The following is a 20,889-nucleotide window of genomic DNA, read 5'->3' on the forward strand; positions in this document are numbered from 1 at the left end:
CCCGCCTTTTTATGAGTGGACCTAGCACATGCACAGAGAGACCATGATGAACACATGACATTGTCAGGACCTGAGTGGGCTAAGGTATTGCCTGCATATTGGTCAGGTCCCCAAGGGGTGAGTCTGAATGCTAACAGAAGCTACCAAGTTCTGCTGCTTACTGGAGATGGAACTTGGCCCCCTAGTTCAATTATATCTTCACTAGCTTTCTGTCTTTCACTGCCTAAGCTTGGCTGTCCGGAAACTGAATCTCTGGACCAGGCTGGTCTCAAAATCAAAGATCTGCCAACCTTTGCCTTTCTAGTGCTGGGATTAAAGGTGTGCACCACCACACCTAGCTCTAAGCTTTTCTTTAGTTCCTTTTCACTGGGTTGGAAATTTAGCTGGGTGGGATCTTGCCCTGAGGTCACCACTCCCTTTATTCTATTTCTTTTTTTTTGTTTGTTTGTTTTGTTTTTGTTTTTCGAGACAGGGTTTCTCTGTGTAGCTTTGTGCCTTTTCCTGGAACTCACTTGGTAGCCCAGGCTGGCCTTGAACTCACAGAGATCCGCCTGGCTCTGCCTCCCGAGTGCTGGGATTAAAGGCGTGTGCCACCACCGCCCGGCTTATTCCATTTCTTTTTTTTTTTTTTTTTTTTTTTTTTTTTTTTTTTTTTTTTTTTTTTTTTTTTTTTTTTTTTTTTTTTTTTTTTTTTTTTTTTTTTTTTTTTTTTTTTTTTTTTTTTGGTGTACTGAACTCGAAGATTTTCTTCTAACTTTGGGAGACAACAACAAGTGACAACATCGGAACTGCATCTCTGACCAGACAACACTGGCAATGCGGAGTTCATCACACAAGGAAATGTACGCTCATCCAGGTCAAGTCTCCAAAATGATCGAAGCTCCGCAGCCTGCAATGCAGACTGCAAGGAAATAAAGTGCATCACCACCCCATCACACAGCGAGGGCATCATGGAGGAACAAAAGGAGCCCAGGGGGAGGGGGGGGACGCAGAAGCTCAGACTACTCAGGGCCAGAATGGGACAGGAACACAAAGCTGAGTCCTCCTTCTATCCCCGTCTCCTGACTGACGCCACTGGGCCCAGAATCCAGTCCAATGCCAGTGCCTCTGACCTCACACCATAGTCCATGCCTGAGCATGAGCAGGGAGGGGCTTCCCTGGCAGGGCCTCAGACTCCATACCCATTTCTCCAAGTAGTCCATGATCCCTCCTGTACACAGAAAACAGGAGATTCCCAGGAGCTCTTGTCGCTACCCAACAGCTCCATCTCCATCACACATGTTTACACACAGGCGTGCACACATGCATTCAAACATACATATACAGACTACTCAGCAAGACTTGGCAGAAGGAAACCATCGGGTCCTGGGCTATGGCAAAGAGCGGAGAACATGTAGCAGCCACCTTTCAGCTTGTGTCCTTCAGCTGAGACAGATCTCCATTTGGGTCTCTGACTCCAAGTAGGCAGATGGGTCACTCTGTCCCTGGGGCTGGCTGGCATGCTGAAGGTTTCTGCATCAGGAATGGAATGCACGGACCTTGAGATACCAGCATCAGAAAAGCTGGGGGAATGTTGGTTAAGTAGTAAAAGTATCCCTTGGGCTGTCCTTGGGCATTTGGAGACTCTAGCCTATGCAGGGCCTCCTGGACAGACTGTCCTCCACCTATCTGGAGGAGATTTTTCCCATGTGATGCTAGGGATGGGGCTGCAAGCCTGGGAACAAAAACAGGGCCATACAAACCATGGGTTTCAGCCCGTAGTTCCTCAGCCTCCCATGAACCACATCTGCAGTCCACTAGCACACAACTGCTCAGGAGCCCTTGGTCAAGCACCAGAGAGGCAGGGAGGACTAGACATTTCAGGAAGTTCTCGAACCTTCCTCTCTGTTCATGAACTCAACTACTGGCCTGTCTTCTAGACCACTCCCAGGAAAGGAAGATGCCCAGCTTCCCTACCCCATGGTCTCTCTTTCTCCCTAGGTCCCCTGGCAGCTCTCTACTCCCTCCCAACCCCAATGTCCTGCCAGGTCACAAAGAAGACTGCAGAGGAGGTGGGGGAATGGAGGTCCAGGGCAGGCCAAGCTCCCCACTATTCTGTGTAACAAGGGCAAATCCCACGCCTTGCATTGAGCCCCGCTGAGTTCCTGAGGTGGGAGAATACCTCTCCCTCACAGTGTTGCTAGGAGATATCAGTGCCCAAGGTACACTGGTATCTTTTCTATGGAAGGGCCAGAAGACCCGAGCCACGCCACCCCTCTAGGCCTCTACCAGAAGGGCCTTTCCTCTTCTAGGTAGGCTCTTCACTCGGCTGCTCCCCGGGCTGCTACAGGAACAGCAGCAGACATCTCTATGTAGGGATCCATCTTGAAATGATCTCAGAAGTGGTGAGCCATCACCTAGAAGAGCAAGACCACTTCCCCAGATCCTGTGGTACACAGCTGCCAGGCTGCTCATGGCTGGTGGATGGGCTTCTGGGTCTGGAGAGTGTGATCGCAGGTGCTGCAGGGAGCCTTCCTGCACAGGGCCTGGTAAATCCTGCGGTAGCATCCCCTCTTTCGAGTGTTCCCCCTTTCTGGCCAATGGGAGGCAACAGGTTTGCCAGACTCTGGTGATTCTCTGGATGCAGTGGAAAAGGACTCGGCTGTGAAGGTTTTTTGCGGTATGGGATATGGTACCTGGGGCCCTCCGCGGAGGAGACCTAAGATGGAGGGGTCCGGGCCGTCCCGCCTGCGCCCCCCGCCGCGGTCTCTGGGCACTGCGGGGCCCCACGGTCCTTCCCGGCGGCCGTCTGGCGCGGGTGGCGCGGATGGCGCTCTCCGCCCGAGGGGCCGCCGTGGTGCCGGGCGACGGCTCACTCGATCCGCACCTGCAGGCGGACATTGAGCATCACCGAGGCCACCATGTAGAAGTAAGGGAAGTTCACGCGCAGCCGCCAGGCCAGGTCGAAGAAGGTGAGCAGCGTGCGCGTGAGCCCCTTGCAGAAGGCGCTGTAGGAGCCGCGTGTCGCCGCCCAACGCGACAGTCGCATTGCCAGGCCTGATAGAGCCGCAGCCGCCGCTGCAGCAGACAGGGCTGTAGTCACCGCCATCGGCCTGGCTCACCGGCTCACCCGCTGCAAAGCCAGCTAAGTGCGCTGCGCCACGCCGCCCCACGCTGCCCGGCAGCCCCGCCCTCAGGCTCTTATTCCATTTCTTAATCCATTTATCTCATTGAACACAGGACTTATCTCCAGTCCACTTCCCAGTGTTCTTTTTCTCCTTAAAATTTACATTTTGTAATTTCCCTGCTCAGCTTGCACCTTTTCATTATAAATCTTCATCAGAATTAACACTAATAACCGTAAGACAGAGGCTATACTGGGCTATTTTGAGATTTCCTCTGCCAATGGAATTAATGCAAAACTCTTTACCTCATAATGCTCAGCACCACTGTCTTCCATGCTCCTACTAGTATGACCCATTAAGCAGTACTTAAAACATTCCACTGCTTTTCTAACCCAGAGTACCAAAGTCTACATTCCTCCAAACAAAAGCATGGTCTGGCCTATCACAGCTATACTCCAGTCCCTGGTACCAACTTCTATCTTAGAGTTTCTGTTGCTGTAAAGAGATACCATGACCACAACCACTCTTCCTTCCTTCCTTCCTTCCTTCCTTCCTTCCTTCCTTCCTTCCTTCTCTCTCTCTCTCTCTCTCTCTCTCTCTCTCTCTCTCTCTCTCTCTCTCACCTCTCTCACTCACTCCCTCTTCCCAGCAACCGCATGGTAGCTCACAACCATCTATAATGAGATCTGATGCTCTCTTCTGGCATGCACACAGAATACTGTATACATAATAAATAAATCTTAAAAAAAAAAGATGGATCTTATGGAGGCATTTTCTCAATTGAGATTCCCTCATTTTCGATGACTGTAGCTTGTGTCACGTTGACATAAAAGTAGCCAGGACACTAGCTACAAACTGTTGATCTGCAATGTTGACCTGCCTGGATGATCCGTTGGTGCAACAGTGGCACAAAAGTGGTAGGAGCCACCAACCACCATCTGATTGGATCTAAGGCGTACTCCATGCCTAAACACTGCTCAGCTGGCCAAGAGTATGAGGCTGGGTAGGCCAGGGACCTAGGGGGAAATCAAAAACTATTGTTCTGGTAAGGGAATGTAGCAATAAAATGAATACTGCTGCGGTGGTCTGAATGAAAATGGCCCCCATAGGCTCATAGGGAGTGGCATTATTTGAAAGGATTAGGACATGTGGCCTTGTTGGAGTAGGTGTGGCCTTGGAGGAAGTGTGTCACTGGGGTTGGGCTTTGGGGTTTCAGAAACCCAAGCCATGTCCAGTGTCTCTCTCCCTCTTCCTGTTGACTGCCAATCTCGATGTAGAATTCTAAGAGTGCCGTGGCAGCCAGGTGGTGATGGTGCACACCCTTAATCTCAGCACTCAGGAGGCAGAGGCAGGCGGATCTCTGTGAATTCAATGCCAGCCTGGTCTACAGAGCAAGTTCAGGACAGCCAGGGCTATACGAAGAAACTCTGTCTTGAATTGAACTCAGGACCTCTGGAAGAGCAGCTAGTGCTCTTAACTTCTGAGCCATCTCCCCAGCCCCATAAGATCCATCTGTAAGGCATTTTCTTAATTAGTGATTGATAGGGGGAGGGCCTAGCCCATCATGGGTGGTGCTGTCCTCTGGGCTGGTGGCCCTGGGTTCTATAAGAAAGCAGGCTGAGAAAAACAGGGAGCAGGCCAGTAAGCAGCATCCCTCCATGGCCTCTGCATCAGCTCCTGCCTCCAGATTCCTGCTCTGTTTGAGTTCCTGTCCTGACTTCCTTTCATGATGAACAGTGATATGGAAGTATCAGCTAAAGTGATAAATCCACGGGAGTCTGTTTAAGAAATATTAGGGAAATTTATTAAGGTAAATTGAGGAAATACAGTCAGGAATACAGAATGGATTAGACAGCTGAAGTTGTCCTCTGAACTGACCGGGAGCGAATCTGTCTTGCAGGCAGGAGCAGGGAGAAGGGTCCCCTTCTCCTTCTCCTTTTAAGAGGTCATGACAATGGCAGGAAGCACTACCTCTGTCAGGCCCTATAGCCCAATGTCATGGGCGGAGCAAATACTACTACAATCAGCCAAATAAACCCTTTCCTCCCCAAGTTTCTTTGGCCAGGGTGTTTCATCACAGCAATAGCAACCCTAACTAAGACAGCTAGGTTGATCTTTACCTTTCTCCTCTGGTAGTGTGTAGAGTAACTTTCAGTACCATGAGCACTGGTCAGTAGGGGCGAAGGCTCTAGTTAGGCACCTGTTCAGCTTCTCTGTGTTCAGTGAGAAATGTAGGTGTTGTCTTTAGCAATTGGATCTTACCACAATACATATACAATGAATTTAAAATCACTCTTTAAGAAAAGCTTAGTACATCTCTATTAGTGAGGTATCAAATTAGTAATAATGATAGCAGTAAAAACTGGTAAAGTAAAGCTAATGGTACATGTTAGCTTCACTAATGAATTCAACTAAACATTTGAAGAACAATAAAATCAGCCAGGTGGCTCAGAGAGTAAAGGCACTTGTTGTCAAGCCTGATGACCTAAGTTTAGATCTCTGGAGCCCACATGGTAGAGGAAGAAACCCACCTCCACTCAATTGTCCTCTGACCTCTACACATGATATGGCACACTCTCCCTTACACACTAAATAAATCAATGTTAACAATTTAATAAGTAAGGGGTGGGGATATAGCTTAGTGGTGGAAACTTTACCTAGCACGCACAAGATCGTAGGTTCAGTGCTCAATACTGAAAACACAAAACAAGGTGAATATTTGACACAACTAACAACATAAATCACTGTAAAGAACAAATAAAAGAGCAGTAGAGATTGCTCAGTGGTTAGTAACACATACTTTTCTTGCAGAAGACTTGAGTTCTGTTCCCAGAACCTATATGAGGCTGTTCACAAGCAGCTGTAACTCCAGCTCCAGGGAGATTTGATACCTCTGTCTTCCGTGGGCACTGTATTCATAAGTGCATGCACATGTGTGTATAAACATACACATAATTACAAATAATAAAAGTTCTAAAAAAAAGTAACAAGAACATTACTTTGATAACAAAGCCTGACAGAGATACCAGATAAAACCATAGAGCATCATTCCTTGTGAACATCAGTACAGAAATCCTCAAAAAATGCTAGCAAACTGAATTCGGCAGCAGGTTCAAAGAATTATATACCATGATCAAAATCAAATCGATTCCTAGAATGTAAGGATAGTTCAATGTATGAAGATCACTGTGAGGACTGGGATGTGGCTCAGTCAAGAGTGCTTGCCTAACATGTATGAAGCTCCTGGTTTCATCCTTAGCATCACGTCAAACCAGGCATAGTGGCATCGTCCTAAAATCCTACCACTCCGAGGTAGAAGTAGGAGGACCAAGAAGTTCAAAGTTAGCCAGGCAGTGGTGGTGCACACCTTTAATCCCTTGAGAGGCAGAGGCAGGCAGACCTCTGTGAGTTCGAGGCCAGCTTGGTCTACAGATCGAGTTCCAGGACAGCTGAGACTGTTACACCAAGAAAACCTATCTCAAAAAAAAAAAGTTCAAAATCATCCTCAAGTTTGAAGCTACCCTTGACTGCATGCGACTATCTCAGAGAAATTACAAATAAATAAGGTAGTTCATGTTGTGCAGTTATAGACATGCACTGTCATACCTGTCTTGAAAGCAGGAGTTCGAGAGATATTTGTACATTCTGCATAGCATTATTTACAGTGTCTAAAGTGAGAAATAATTCAAGTCTTCTTTGAAAGATTAGTGGATATTGAGATCACCAGGATAGCTGGATGTGGAGGTAGAGGCAGGTGGATCTCTGCAAGTTCGAGGCTAGCATGGTCCACATAGTGAGACCCTGCCTGCAAAAAAGAAAAAAGATAGACAGACAGGGTAATGGACTACCTGTGGCTTGAAAGTGTCAAGAAGGCTATCTAGAGGGAAAAGGGGAGGGGAGGGAACAAGAACATAGTATAATGATATGTATGTGTGAATATGTTGTAAGGAAACCCTTGGCTTTGTGTACTGACTTTAAAAAGTAATATTAAATAAGAACAGGAGTAGCCAGGTGGTGGTGGTGCATGCCCTAATCCCAGCACTTGGGAGGCAGAGGCAGTCAGATCTCAGTGAGTTCAAGGCCAGCCTGGTCTACAAAGTGAGTTCCAGGACAGCAGCAAGGATTAAACAGAGAAACTCTGTCTTAGGGAAAAAACAAAAAACAAACAAACAAACAAACAAACAAAACAAAAACAGGAGTGGATAAAGCCAGGCATGGTGGCAAATGAGCAATAATCCCAGCATGTGAGAAGCTGAAGGGGGAGAAGGGGCGGTTTGTTCAAGGTCATCCAAGGTAGTATAAAGAGACCCTGTCTCAAAATAGAAACATCCATGACAACAAATGATTAATGAGTAAGCAAACTGTGTATGACTATGTAAAGGGATGGAGCGAGGGAAATTCTGATGGATGCCGCAGCATGTTTCATGGACCTTACGGACCTTGTGTTAGGTAATACGGCAGTTGGAAAAAGACAGGCAATAAGGCGTTAGAGTTCTAGAGGTCTAAAGAGAAGGGAGTTGCCAGAAGCTGGGTGGGGAGGGGTCTGATGGGAAAATGGATTTATTAGTTTTTTGGGTTTTTTTATTTTTGTTTTTGTTTTTCAAGACGAGGTTTCTCTGTGAAACAGTCCTAGCTGCCCTGGAACTCTCTCTGTGCACCAGGCTGGCCCTTGAACTCAGAGATCTGCCAGCCTCTGCCTCCCCAGTGCTGGGATTAAAAGCGTGTACCACCACCAACAAATGGGGCTTATTATTTGATGGGTGTAAAGTTCCTACTTTACAACATGAAAATAATTCTGGGAATGGAGGATAATAATAGATGACTATACACTATAGATATACTGTGTACCGAAATGTATTCAAAATGGTAATTTGGGATTCTATATATTGTTATAGTAATAATAATAATAATAATAATAATAATAATAATAATAGCAGAGATCCTAGAAAAATTTTTCTTTCTGACTTGTATACATTTCCAGTCAGAAATTTATATGCTGCAGCCCAGGGCCTACTTTCATGGTTCTGGCTTTACAGCTCCTTTTTTTCATTTAAGTGTCTCTGGTCACAGGTAGTTTGTTTTTGGCGTGTCCTCCTCTAGGGGAAGATGGAGTCTATCACCGTGGTGAAGCTGCTGAGCTGCTTTGATGACCTTGTGGCAGCAGGCACCGCCTCTGGGAAGGTGGCAGTTTTCCAACTTGTGTCTTCATTGCCGGGGAGGAACAAGCAGGTGAGTGCTCAGGTTCTAGCATTGCTTCCCTTCTTGGCAGGTTCCTCAGGATTTTTAAGATGAGAAATCCTCAGAGCTGGGTAATGTGGTACACGCCTTTCAATCCCTGCACTCTCAAGGCTGAGATAGGTGGGTCCCTGTGAGTTTGAGGCCAGCCTGGCCTACATAGTCTCAAAAAAAAGAAAGGTATGGCAGTCCTTCTCTGCCAAGAAATCATATATTCACCATGACATTGTGCTGCTTATAACTGGGTGATATCTTTGTCCCTGCACGGGACATTCGGCATAAAGCACATATTAGTGCTCTTACTTTTCCTTAATGCCCTCTTGTGTTCTTTGTGAGTTTTTTTTTAATTGTAGTGTGTGTGTGTGTGTGTGTGTGTGTGTGTGTGTGTGTGTGTGTGTGTGTGCATGCACATGTGCTACAGCTCATGTGTGTAGGTCAGAGAACAACTTGGGGGAGTCAGTTCTCTCGTTCTACCATATGGATTCCAGAGATCAAACTCACATCCCCAAGCTTGGCCACAATTGCTGTTATCCGATGAGCCATCTTGTGAGTTTCGAATGTGGATAGACAGAGGGAACCTTGTGCACAGTTGTGTGTGGAAAACCAGCTCCTCCCAGAGCAGGAGTGACAGTCACATAACTGCAGTCACTCAGCTCTCCCTTCCCTTGTTCTGTTGTCCCCCATAGCTTCGGAGATTTGATGTCACTGGTGTTCATAAAACCAGCATTACAGCTCTGGCTTGGAGCCCCAATGGGATGAAGCTGTTCTCCGGAGATGACAAGGGGAAGATCGTCTACTCCTCTCTAGATCTAGATCAGGTGAGGGGATCGTCAGAGATGCTGTCCATTGCCTTCTTTGTCTGTAGTACACCTCAGTCTTGCTCACACTCGGTGGCTTGTGCCCTCCACCACCAGTTGTTACAGCCTTCTCTCTCGTGGACGTTTCCAGTGGTTTATAAGCGTCTTTCACTGTGACTAAAGAGTTGGCCTGCAAAACCAATGGTGGAGGTCACAAAGTTGAGTCAGACATGGCACTGCCCTGTAGTTCCAGCACTTGAGAACTGAAGTAGGAGGATTTTCATGAGTTTAAGGCCAGCCTGGGCTGCATAGAAAGTGCCAAGCCAGCTGGAGTTACATAGTTCAAGTATCTCAAAAGGAACAAAAGAACAGATTGTACATGTTTCCAGTCATGTCTGTGGACAAAGAGTAGAGATCCAGTGAATGGAGAACTTAGCTCCAGCCAGCATCTTCCACAGAAGACCTATGGAGGAAGTGGTGGAAAGACTTAACAGGAGCACGGTGTTCTACCCCAGTTACATGTCATTTTAGACCCTCTTCATCGGAGCACCTGGGGTTGTATGTGGTCTACATTTTTCACTTTATTTTGTGTGGGGGCATGGGGCCTTACACACACTTTCCCCAGTGTGTGTGGAGGTCAGAGGACAACTTGCAGGAGTCAGCTCTCCTTCCACCATGTGGGTCCCAGGGATCACACTCAGGTCATCAGGCCAGACAGCAAAGCATTTTTATCCACTCAGCCATCTTGGCAGCCTGTCTGTATGTTCTTATTTCCAGGATTCAGTCCAGGGGCATAAGCATGGACCTGGCAGACTCCTTTCAAATAGGTTCTGCTCCAAAGCCCATGGCTTTCCTACTGCAGGTCAGGCCTTATAATGCCTGTGTTTTGTTTTTTGCCATGTGCCTGCCGGATGGACTAAACATTTGGTGGACTTCCCTTTCCCCTTCATTCCCTGTGTTAGATTCTAATAACTTAGTGGGGTTTCTTGATTTGTGTTTGTTTGTTTGTTTTGAAATAGCCACTATGCCTAGCAGCACTTACTATTTTATTAGCCCTCTAATCTAAGACTGAACTGTTACCCACTGAGTTGGAATTTCTAACACGGTACATTTTATAGATATAATCCATACAAAACAAACACTTTTGGGGTCATCTTTCTAAGAGTATAAAAGGTTCTGAGACCAGAAAGTTTAGAACGACTGCTAGGGAGTATTGGTAACAGTTCAGTGGGTGAGGTCACCTGCTGCCAAGCCTGATGACCTGAGTGTGATGCCCTGGACCCACGTGACAGAAAGGAATTGATTGACCCCTTTCAGTTGTCATTTAACTTTCACACATGTGCTGTGGCATGGGCATGCAGCTCACCACGTAAATATAATAGGAAAAGTCATTAAAACTGATTGGGTATCTGAGAGCCAGAGGCAAATTGACCAGTTTTGAATTTTTTCAGTTAAATTCTACCCACTGCAAAAAGAAGCTTCTCTGATTAACACTGAGAGAAGCACTAATCTAAGAGCATAAACACAAATATTTAGAAGGTAGTTTGATGGGTACAACATGTCCATTTAGCAAAACAACAATAGTAGCTTCCCAGCTAGTACCTATGACATCTCTAGCTGTGGGCTTTTGACCAGCTTTATACTAACAAGCATGAATTCCCTCCTGTGGTGTGGACCTTTGGCATACTTTGCCTGACAGGTGGGTCCAAAATGGGGTAGGACTGATTTTTTTTTTTCCTCTAGAAACCTGCATAGCACTACCTTCTGGCACTCTGAAAACTGGGCAGCAAGGAGTAAGCTTCCAGCTCAGTTCTTGCTTGATTTCTCTGTGCCCTGCAACCTAAGCGTGGGTGTGTCCAGCAATAGGATCTTATCATCTGGTTTTAGTGGGCAACCAAAAGCACTGGCAGGGGTTGGAGAGATGCTGTCTTGGTCAGTGTTCTATTGCTCTGAAGAGACACCACGATCAGGCAACTCTTCTAAAAGAAAGCATTTAATTGGGGGCTCACTTGCAGTTTCAGAGGTTAGTCCACTATTATTATGGTGGGAAGCAGCCAGGCATGGCACTAGAGCAGGAGCTGACAGCTTTACATCCTGATCTGTAGGAGCAGGAAGAGAGAGGGAGAAAAACTGGGCTTAGCGTGGGTTTTTGAAACCTCATAGCTCACTCCCAGTGACACATTTCCTCCAACAAGGCCACACCTATATGAGCCTATGGGGGCCATTCTTATTTAAACCACCACAGATATTTTAGAGATTAAGAATACTGACTGCTCTACCAAAGGAGCTGGGTTCTATTCCCAGCACTCACAGTGACAGTTCACAACTGCCTGGAATCATTCCCAGGGGATCCAGCACCCTCCATGACCTCTGGGAACTAGGCACCCAAGTGGTGCATAGGCATGCATGCAGGCAAAACACTCATGCACATAAAATAAAAAGAAGAAATCTTTCAAAAGTAAAGCAGTAACATATATTATTCCTAAGGCTTCTGAGGACTGCTTCACAGACAAGAGGCAGCCTATCCTGTGGCTTTAGGGAGCAGCTTTGTCACGTGGGGTTTTTTTAAAAAAACTGATTGCAGTGTGGAATCTAAAACCATTGGTGGGTTTTTCCTACCTTGTTACATTAAAACCCGTGGTTTATCTTATATTTTGAGGGGATCTCTTACCCTTGCATGATTTTCAGTATCACGTGCCAGTCACAGAAGAATAGGAATCTCAGAGGGTGCTGATCTTCCAGATGTTCACACATGTATTATATAATATCAGAAGGCTGAGGCTGGAGAGATGACTAAGCAGTTGAGAGCAGCACTGGGTGCTCTTCCAGAGGACCTGAGTTCAGTTTCTAGCACCCACGGGGTGGCTCGCAACTAACTCTAGTTCTGTGTAATCTGACACCTTCTTCTGGCCTCTGGGGCATCAGGCATACACTTGGTGCATAGACATTCATGCAGACAAAACACCTATATTACATAAAATAAGTAAATAGTTTTTAAAAAAGAAAGGAAAATGCCATTACTAATATCTCCATGATGCTGATCACAAAATTCTCCAGCTTTTGGAATTTTGTCTAATTTATATAGATACAAGTTTTCAAAATTTTCATCTTCACTTGAAGGTAACAAATACTGAAACAACAAGCTCTCTTTATTTACATAGATAATGTCTGCCAATACCTCACTCCCTGTAATTACAGTGTTTCAAGTGAAAATGGTGTGTAAAAACAACATCTGGTTTGAGTTACACTCCTCCCATGGCACAGAATTTTTTGTTTTGTTTTGTTTTGTTTTTTGTTTTTCAAGACAGGGTTTCTCTGTGTAGCCCTGGCTGTCCTGGAACTCACTCTGTAGACCAGGCTGGCCTGGAACTCAAAGTTCCACCTGCCTCTGCCTCCTGAGCACTTGGACTAAAGGCATGTGCCACCACCACCAGCTACAGGTTCTTTTCCTTGAGACGCAGTGTGCTTCATTATGCAGGAGGTCCATGTGTGCACATTCCATTTGGTCATATCCAGTGCAAAACCACCATTTCCTAGGGGTGAAATTACCATTTTTCTCCATCAAGATCATATTTTTAGTGTGAGTTTGTGGTGGGGGAATGGTGACTTTTGTAGAGTTTGGTGCAGTGGTCAGTGTTCATGATGAGGTTCCAAGTGGCTCTATACACAGTGGTTCCTGTGCTTTCAGTGAAAGCCTTTAGAGGGCATTTTGGTGGGCATGACACATCCATTTAGCAAAACAACAGTAGTGATGGAAAGGGCATGCAGATAGAGAGATGATGTTAATCCCAAAGATGGGAGGAGAAAGATCACCAACCCAAACCACCATGGCCAAATAAATTAAAACAAGTGTTTTTAATTTGGGTTCATGGGCTGTCTCCCCCTACAGGTGGGGTTCAAGAGATCAGCATTGAACATGGGCAAGATAAGGGTTTTTATAGCACCAAGGTAGAGGGTTTCCAAATAGGGGATTTCGCAGGCAAATAGACAGAATCATGGGAGCAACATGAAAAGGTGCTCATAACAACCATTAGAAACAAAGACATGGTTGCCGTTTCCTGCAGCAGGCAGTATAACTACCATCTGTAGTTCAGGTTACAGGTGACCTGAATCCTTGATAAACAGAGATTTAATTATAAACATGAATGGACCTAGTTTATCTTTACTATAAGATGGCTTTGAAGCCTAAGTTGGAGGCAGGCTGGTTTATCAATGGCTCAAAGGTTAAAAGCACAGGATGCTTTACCAAAAGACCTAGGTTCGATTCCCAGCACTCACATGATAGCTCATAACCATCTGTAACTCGGGTTCCAGAGGATCTGATACCCTCTTCTGGCCTCCGTGGCTACCAGGGACATATATGATATACAAACATACATCGGGCAAAACACCCATACACATAAAATACAATTTTAAAATTTCAGATAAAGGGCATATAACAATATCTCAGTGTTCTATGAAAATGGTTTGGGCCTGGCATATGCTATGAGAGAGTCTTAGAGACCTAGGGGTATGTGGATCCCACTTAGAACTGCTGCTCTGTGGGAACATCTCTTGTCAAGGTATCGAGGGTTTAGATTCTGCTCTTTCCTGGTGCTTCTGTGGAGTTGTTGCTCCCTGCCATCCACTCCTGTCCCTATGAGCAGATCGCTAAAGAAGCCAAGAGAGAGCCACTCACGCGTCCCTATTCAGGAAATGGAAGGGAAATAAAATTTGGGGGGAAAATGTCCAGAAACACCCTGAAGAGTTATTTATTTCTTTTTAAAGATTTATTTTTATTTCATGTACCTGAATATTTTGCCTGCATGTATGTCTATGCATCACTTGTGTGCAGTGCCCCATCAGAGGCCAGAAGAGGGCATCATATCCTTTGGAGTGAACTGGAACTGGAGTTGGAGGTGGTGTGAGTCTCCTTGTGGGTCTTGGGAACCAAACCCAGGGCCTCTGGAAGAGCAACCCATGCTCCTAACTGCTGAGCCATCTCTCCAGCCCTTGAAAACTTATTTTAAAAGACACAGGTGCTTAATGAGATTTGAAAGAAAAAAAAAAAAAGACGAGAGAATACTTGTTTTTATGAAATACAGCATAGTGTAACCCTATCGTAGGCTAAGTTAACAACTAGAAAGTTACATTCTGACTAACTCAGACAAAGGGGAATCTGCCTTCAAAGTTTTCAGTATTTGGAGAGAATGGAAATTTCACCATCTTGATTGTGGTTGATTGTGTTGTAGTTAGATAACTATAGATATATGAAAATTGAAGTCAGAAACCTAAAAATGGTGGATTTTACTGTGTATAAATTTTATCAGTGGATCTCATTGTCCTCTTAGACACACGAAGGTCAGTAATGTTGCATTATTCTTTTTGTTTGTTTGTTTTTGTTTTGAGACAGTCTCTCTGTGCAGCCCTGGCTGTCCTGGAACTTGGTATATTGATCAGGCTGGCCTTGAACTTAGAGATCTGCCTAGCTCTCCTAGGATTAAAGTGCTGGAATTAAAGGCCTGCACCACGCCCAGCTCTTGCAGCATTATTCTTAGACAGTTGATCACAGTGCTGCTGCGGTTGTTGCTCCCCTCATCTCTGTGAGCAGACTGCTGATGGAACCAGGAGAGGCTGCTGAGACGAAGAGTGACAGAAACAGGCTTTTTGAGACTGAGTCTTTATATATAGCTCAGGTTGGCTCTGAACTCACAGCAAAGCCTATCTCAGTCTCCTGAATGCCGAGATTAGCAGCATGTACCACTATACCTGGATTAAAATCAGATTCTTGATACATAAATGTGTTTTGTATTAACAGTAAAATGGGGCTGGAGAGATGGCTCAGCGGTTAAGAGCACTGGCTGCTCTTCCAGAGGTCCTGAGTTCCATTCTCAACAACCACATGTTGGCTCACAACCATCTGTAATGAGATCCAGTGCCCTCTTCTGGCCTGCATGCATATATTCAGACAGAATATTGTATACATAATAAATAAATAAATCTTTAAAAAAACAGTAAAATGCCTTTAGAAAGTCACTGTATGTCTATAAAATGCTATTAATCATGTATTTAATACATTTTTATTGTGTGTGTGTGTGTGTGTGTGTGTGTGTGTGTGTGTGTGTGTGTGTGTACGTATGTATAAGGAGGAGTATGGAGAATTCAAAGTCACATGTCAAGGTCAGAGGACAACTTTCAGGAGTCAGTTCTCTGCTTCACTAATGGGTTCCTAGGGTTGAACTCAGGTTATCAGGCTTGTGTGACAAGCCTGTTTTATCTGCTGAGCCATCCCTCTAATTTCTTTCTAACATGTTTTCTGTGACCCTTCCAGTTGGAAGGATGTAATGCCTACAGGGTTGCTTCAGACTCCTTGTAGAGAGAATATGAGAGCAGACCACTGTCACAGTGACTTCCTAGACAATCATACTCTTATATATTATAAGATACTTAATACACATGGTATGGCATATTTTTAATGGATTCTTCTTTGAATTATTTACTAGAACATTGTTAGAGAAATATGTAGGTTTTTTGATGTTTCTTTTCAACCTTGATATAGTATGAGATAGATGTTATATTTATTGTTTTCTTGTTAGTAAGGAATTTTCCAAATGTCATTGCAGTAGGTTAACAATGAATCTGGAGAAAATTAAAGCATACTTTTTGTTGTTGTTTTGTTTTGTTGTGACAGGGTCTCGTGTAGCCCAAACTGACCTCAGACTTACTATATGGCCAAGAATGACCTTGAACTCTTGATCTTCTTGCCTCTGTCTTCCAAGTGCTGAGATTGTAGGTATGCACACCGTGCCTGGTACCACAGAGTGCTTTTGAGTTCAGTACATTAGCAAGAAGTATGTCTGACCACTGTGAGGGAAGCTGGGCAGCTTTGACCCACCCCTGGCCTGGCTCTCTCACAGGGTACCTGCAGCTCACACCTTGTGTTGGAAGAGCCGTCTTCCATTGTGCAGCTGGATTACAGCCAGAAAGTGCTGCTCGTGTCGACCTTGCAGAGAAGCCTGCTCTTTTACACAGAGGAACAGGCTGTCAAGCAGATTGGATCCCAGCCACGGAAAAGGTAAGCTTCAGGCATATTCCTGTGGCTCTCAGTACTGGCCTCTAAGTTGTAGGTTTCCTGGTAGCCAGATGTGAGACCACAGCCACACCAGCTGGAGTTCCTGGTAGCCTATGCCTTCCAAAGATGCTTTGTGGAGTCTGATGGGAACAGGAAGTCTTCTAGTTGAGATTCAGAGGCCTGGGAATATAGCCACTGCAACCCAGGACTGGATCTGAGGAGCCTAGAAGACAGTGTTGTGTGTCCACTCCAAGCATGGTTTCTCTCCATGGTCCTCTCTGTGCCCCTGGCTCCTAGTGTGCTGCATACTAGCAGGTTGTGATGAGACTAGGTAGCCTAGCAGATGTGGGCCTCTCCCATCATGGAGACTAAAAGATCCAGGTCTTGCTGAGGGTTTTGCTAATAGCTCTGGAGTACACTTTAGCATGCTATAGAAACTTAAGCAGGGGCAGGGTGGCAGTGGTGCACACCTTTAATCCCAGCACTAGGGAGGCAGAGGCAGGCAGATCTCTGAATTTGAGGCCAGCCTGGTGTACAGAGTGAGTTCCAGGACAGCCAGGGCTATGCAAGAGAAATCCTGTTTCAACAAACAAAGAAAGAAATTTAACCAGGCCTCTACTCAACCTGGGGTCAGAGAAGGGTTCTTGTAGGTGTGAGGACTATGTACTGAGTAGGAGAGGCTAAGAAGGGGAGGGATCCAGGATGAAAGAGTATGCCTCTCCTTAAATAACCTGCTAGAGGAAGGACAGCAAAGAGAAGGCGAAAGACCTAGGACTCCCCACAAAAGGAACATATGCATCCTGAATATTACTGTCCTCCTGAAAAAATAGAAAAAGGAGAAAGCTTGTAGCCCTCTGTAACTACTTTGTGTGAAGGTGGGGAGGAGGGAGGCAGAGCAGTGGTGACCTTACCTGAGAAGGAGGGCCAGGAGCCAAGTGGATGTTGCTGTTAAGTAGTTTTGAGAGTAAGAGGGCTCCCATCTTGTGTCCTCCTTTCAGTAAAGGGATATTGTTGCCTGCATAGGTTTCGGGCAGGATGGCAGTGGGTTAGGGAATGTTGAGAGGATTTGAGGCAGACTGGAGAAGAAAGAGACCGACAGGCATTGGGAGGCCTCCCCGGGGCTGGTGGTGCCATTGGTGACAAGTGTGAAGGGAGGGAGAGTGAGAGCAGACAGTCTAGTGCATTCATGATCTGTCCTGTGCCTTGTGCTTTGCAGCAACACTAGGCTTATTCTCTTCTCTGCCTGGCAACTTTCCTATTGGAAGATTCTCTCATACCCACTCTTTGGCTCCTGTGTTCTTTTCTCAACACCTTCTTAATGCCATCAGTAGTCTGGCCTCTTTATAATAGGGGTCTTCCTGTTGGCCCTGGAAACCTCTGGATTTATGCAGCCTGATTCTGCAGATCTGAGTTCTGACTTTACCTCTGTGTATATCTCCTTCTGCTTGATGGCAAGTTCTAGCTCATTGGAAGAATTGAGGACTGTAAAGAAAGGCCTGCCAAGCCTTTAATCCCAGCACTCGGGAGGCAGAACTAGGTGGAATCTCTGTGAGTTCTAGGCCAGCCTTGTAGCTAGAGTTTTCTCCAGTCCTGCCTGGCCCAGGGTCAGGACAAATCTCTCTCACCTGCCAGTCCTGCAACCGCTCAGACCCAATCAAGTAAACACACAGAGACTTATATTGCTTACAAACTGTATGGCCGCAGCAGGCTTCTTGTTATCTAGTTCTTATATCTTAAATTAACCCATTTTTATTAATCTATAAGTTGCCTCATGGCTTACCAGTACCTTAAATCTTGCTTGTTATGGCGGTGGCTGGCAGTGTCTATCTGACTCAGCCTTCCTGGTCCCAGAATTCTCTTCTCTGCTTGTCCCACCTATACTTCCTGCCTGGCTACTGGCCAATCAGTGTTTTATTTATTAACCAATCAGAGCAACACATTTAACATACAGAACATCCCACAGCACAGCCTGGTCTACAGAATGAGATCCAGGACAGGCACCAAAACTACACAGAGAAACCTTGTCTCAAAAAATCAAAAAAGAAAAGAAAGGGAAAAAAAAAAAGAGAGAGAGAAAAAAAAGAAAAAAGGCTCCCTTATCTTGTGCTTGGAAACTTTCAATGCCTGTCCTGTGTGTGGTATGGTAGGGTCTTTTGTCAGCCTTTACTAAAAGTATACTCTAGGCCACTGGTCCAGCATGCAGAAACAGAGGAATATGTCCTCCTTCTCAGGAGAAGGATGAATTTGTAGAACCTTAGAGCGTAAAGCAAGATAAGTGCAAGCGTTTCTAACTTGTCTTAGGGCTTACCTTTCTGTCATGTGCTGCCTTAGGTGACGATTACAAGGATGAGGCTATACCTGTCCACATGCTTCATTCAGCAAGTGTTTGGGAATGGCTGCTTCATGGGCTGGTCCTTTCCAGCTAAATGTCTTCTGCTAGCTCCCTCACAGAACCCCTCACCCCCTGAACACACCCACATTCTCAAAGCCAGCTCTCCTCAGGCCCCTCTTGAAGATGCCCATTCTCCTCCTATACACACGCCTGCTGTCGTGTGGGGTGAGCCCCGGTGAAGAGCTCACCGTCACCTTCACCTCCACGCATCGTCTAGCATCACAGTTTTATAGGAGCACATGTGAAAACACATGCCCTGGTTACGTACAGCAGACAGACAGAAGGCACGAGAGAGTGGAGAGCTCTCATAGACAGAAAGAAGACAGGCTTAGCAATGGGATCCCCAAACAGATGGTTTGACAGGTAGAAGAAGAGGCACTGGGCTGCCTAACTAGAATTCCTTTGGGCTTTTTTGTTTAGGGGGCCTCACTAGAACAAACCCACTAAAGACAAGAATCAGACACAGTCCTATTACATAGTTGTCTATGAAAACTCTGTGGACTCAAAGCAGTTGATTAGTCTAACGATCCTTGTTCCAAAGCTGAATCTGACATATGATATCTTCCCTGGATCCTATCTAGAGGGATTTAATTACTAAGCTGCCAGTACTCCCCCACCCCCAGATAACTATCCCCTTAGGGGTGATGGGGAGTGAAAAGAGTTGGGCTGTGAACAGATGGGACAAGGTAGCTTCTCAGGCAGAAGACTGAGAATGGTTTTGAGCTGTCCTGTAGCGCTCTCCTTCAGTCTCCACTTGTCCCTGAGTGTGGACGGCATGTTTCCTACAGCTTAGCACACAGAGATCTCAAAAGGCTAATAACTGTACACTCAAACCAGTGCCCTTTTAAGAAAGAACTGTTTAGAAAAAGGCTTAGAGGTGAGCTAAAACTCTTCAATTTGAACTCTGGTTGAAATCTGAGCATTGGCAAAGATACAAAACAGAGCTCCTGAGAACTCAGTCCGTGGGGCAGGGGCTGAGGTGGGGGTCTCATGGGTAGACTGGTATAAGCATATTGACTATAAACTTGAATGCAACAACTCACCAATCTTACTCTGGAAATAACTTTATTAGGCCTGTATCCTAGGAAGGATGTGCAAAAAATGTTTATGGCACATAGTACCATTATGCAAAATAGTTTAAGAAAGCTAGCCGTAGTGGCACATGCCTTTAACCCAGCAGAGGCAGGCCTGGTCTACACAGTCATTTACAGGCCATCCAGAGTTGCATAATGAGACCTTGTCTCAGAAAACCAAACAAACCAACAAGAAATAGTTTAAGAAAAAGTCTAAGGTGTTGCACAGTGGTCAAGGACTTACCTAGCATATGTGAAGCTTGGGCTCCATTCCGAGTTGTGTGCCAAAAGAAAATAGTAATTCAAATACCAGACTGGTAGCACAGTGGCAGAGTACTTGCCTAGCATGGATGAGGCCCTGAGTTTAATCTCCAGCCATATGGGAAAGAAAAGAAAAGGAACAAAATGTCTTAGGTGGGCTCAGTGGTATACCCCTGTAATCCCAGCTCTTGGTTAGTGGAGACAAGTAGATCAGAAGTTCAAGGTCATCCTCGGCTATATAGCAATCACCATAGCCTACCAAATTCCATGCTAGTGTTGGCTTCATGAGACCCTGCCTCAAACCCAACAAATTAACAACAGCAACAATCCAGTAATAAGATTAAATAAGTTATTTATTTTTAAGATTTTATTTAGTCCACTGGAAGAGCAGCAAGTACTCTTAACCTAGAATAAATTATTTCTAAAAAACAAATACTTCATGTGTAGCTGGGTAGTAGAGTGCTTGTCCACCATGTTCAAGGCTCATAGCTCAATTCCCAGTATCATAAAAACTAAATAAGGTAAATATTAGATTCATAGATATGCACACTTTCCCCAAATTCATGCATATTCCAGTATCCCCAGGAAACATTTTGTAGCAATATATATGGATTTTTTTAACAATAAGAAGTCAGGTGTAGTACAATGGAATCTAAGAGGTTGAGACAATAGAATTTTGAGTTTGAGGTCACTCTGGACTATGTAATGATAGCTTACCTCAAAAAAGGGATAATTTTAACAATTGAGTAAATTGTGAAAAACTATACAGCAGTCAAAATGAATAAGCACTAAAGCTTCCTTTTTAAAATCAAAGATAAATCTTAGAAACAATGTTAAGTATAAAACACAAGTTACTTAAAATTATCAAAAAGTGGGGTGTGTACACTATGTATATAGGTATGTGTAAAGCTGGAGAGGTACCTCAACAGCTAAGAGCACATAACTGTTCTTACTGAGGATAAGAGTTCCTTTCCCA

General features: G+C 45.1%; 2 protein-coding genes across 7 annotated transcripts in view; one reads left to right on the top strand and one right to left on the bottom strand.

The window, feature by feature from the left end:
* The window catches only part of Tecpr2 (tectonin beta-propeller repeat containing 2), a 105,261-nt gene that overhangs the window by 23,533 nt on the left and 60,839 nt on the right, over window positions 1-20,889 (top strand). For 4 of the 6 annotated variants that reach the window (XM_052738990.1, XM_052738993.1, XM_052738991.1 and 1 more), the window contains exons 3-5: window positions 8,205-8,333; window positions 9,026-9,157; window positions 16,033-16,190. In XM_052738990.1, the coding sequence (XP_052594950.1) occupies window positions 8,205-8,333; window positions 9,026-9,157; window positions 16,033-16,190 (419 nt within the window). The remainder of the gene's footprint in view (window positions 1-8,204; window positions 8,334-9,025; window positions 9,158-16,032; window positions 16,191-20,889) is intronic. The other 2 variants (XM_052738994.1, XM_052738995.1) reach the window with 1 other exon arrangement.
* Window positions 852-3,791, bottom strand: LOC128110958 (small integral membrane protein 10-like protein 2A). The gene has a single exon (XM_052739047.1). The coding sequence runs from the start codon at window positions 3,086-3,088 to the stop codon at window positions 2,852-2,854; it is 237 nt and encodes a 78-aa protein (XP_052595007.1). The 5' UTR covers window positions 3,089-3,791; the 3' UTR covers window positions 852-2,851.

The sequence above is a fragment of the Peromyscus californicus genome, unplaced genomic scaffold (assembly GCF_007827085.1).
Source record: "Peromyscus californicus insignis strain IS unplaced genomic scaffold, ASM782708v3 Scaffold_15__1_contigs__length_86483966, whole genome shotgun sequence".
NCBI classification, from domain to species: domain Eukaryota; kingdom Metazoa; phylum Chordata; class Mammalia; order Rodentia; family Cricetidae; genus Peromyscus; species Peromyscus californicus.

What these genes read in the sequence shown, in the direction of transcription:
- LOC128110958 (XM_052739047.1), bottom strand. Translation starts at nt 3,088, where the DNA reads ATGGCGGTGACTACAGCCCTGTCTGCTGCAGCGGCGGCTGCGGCTCTA.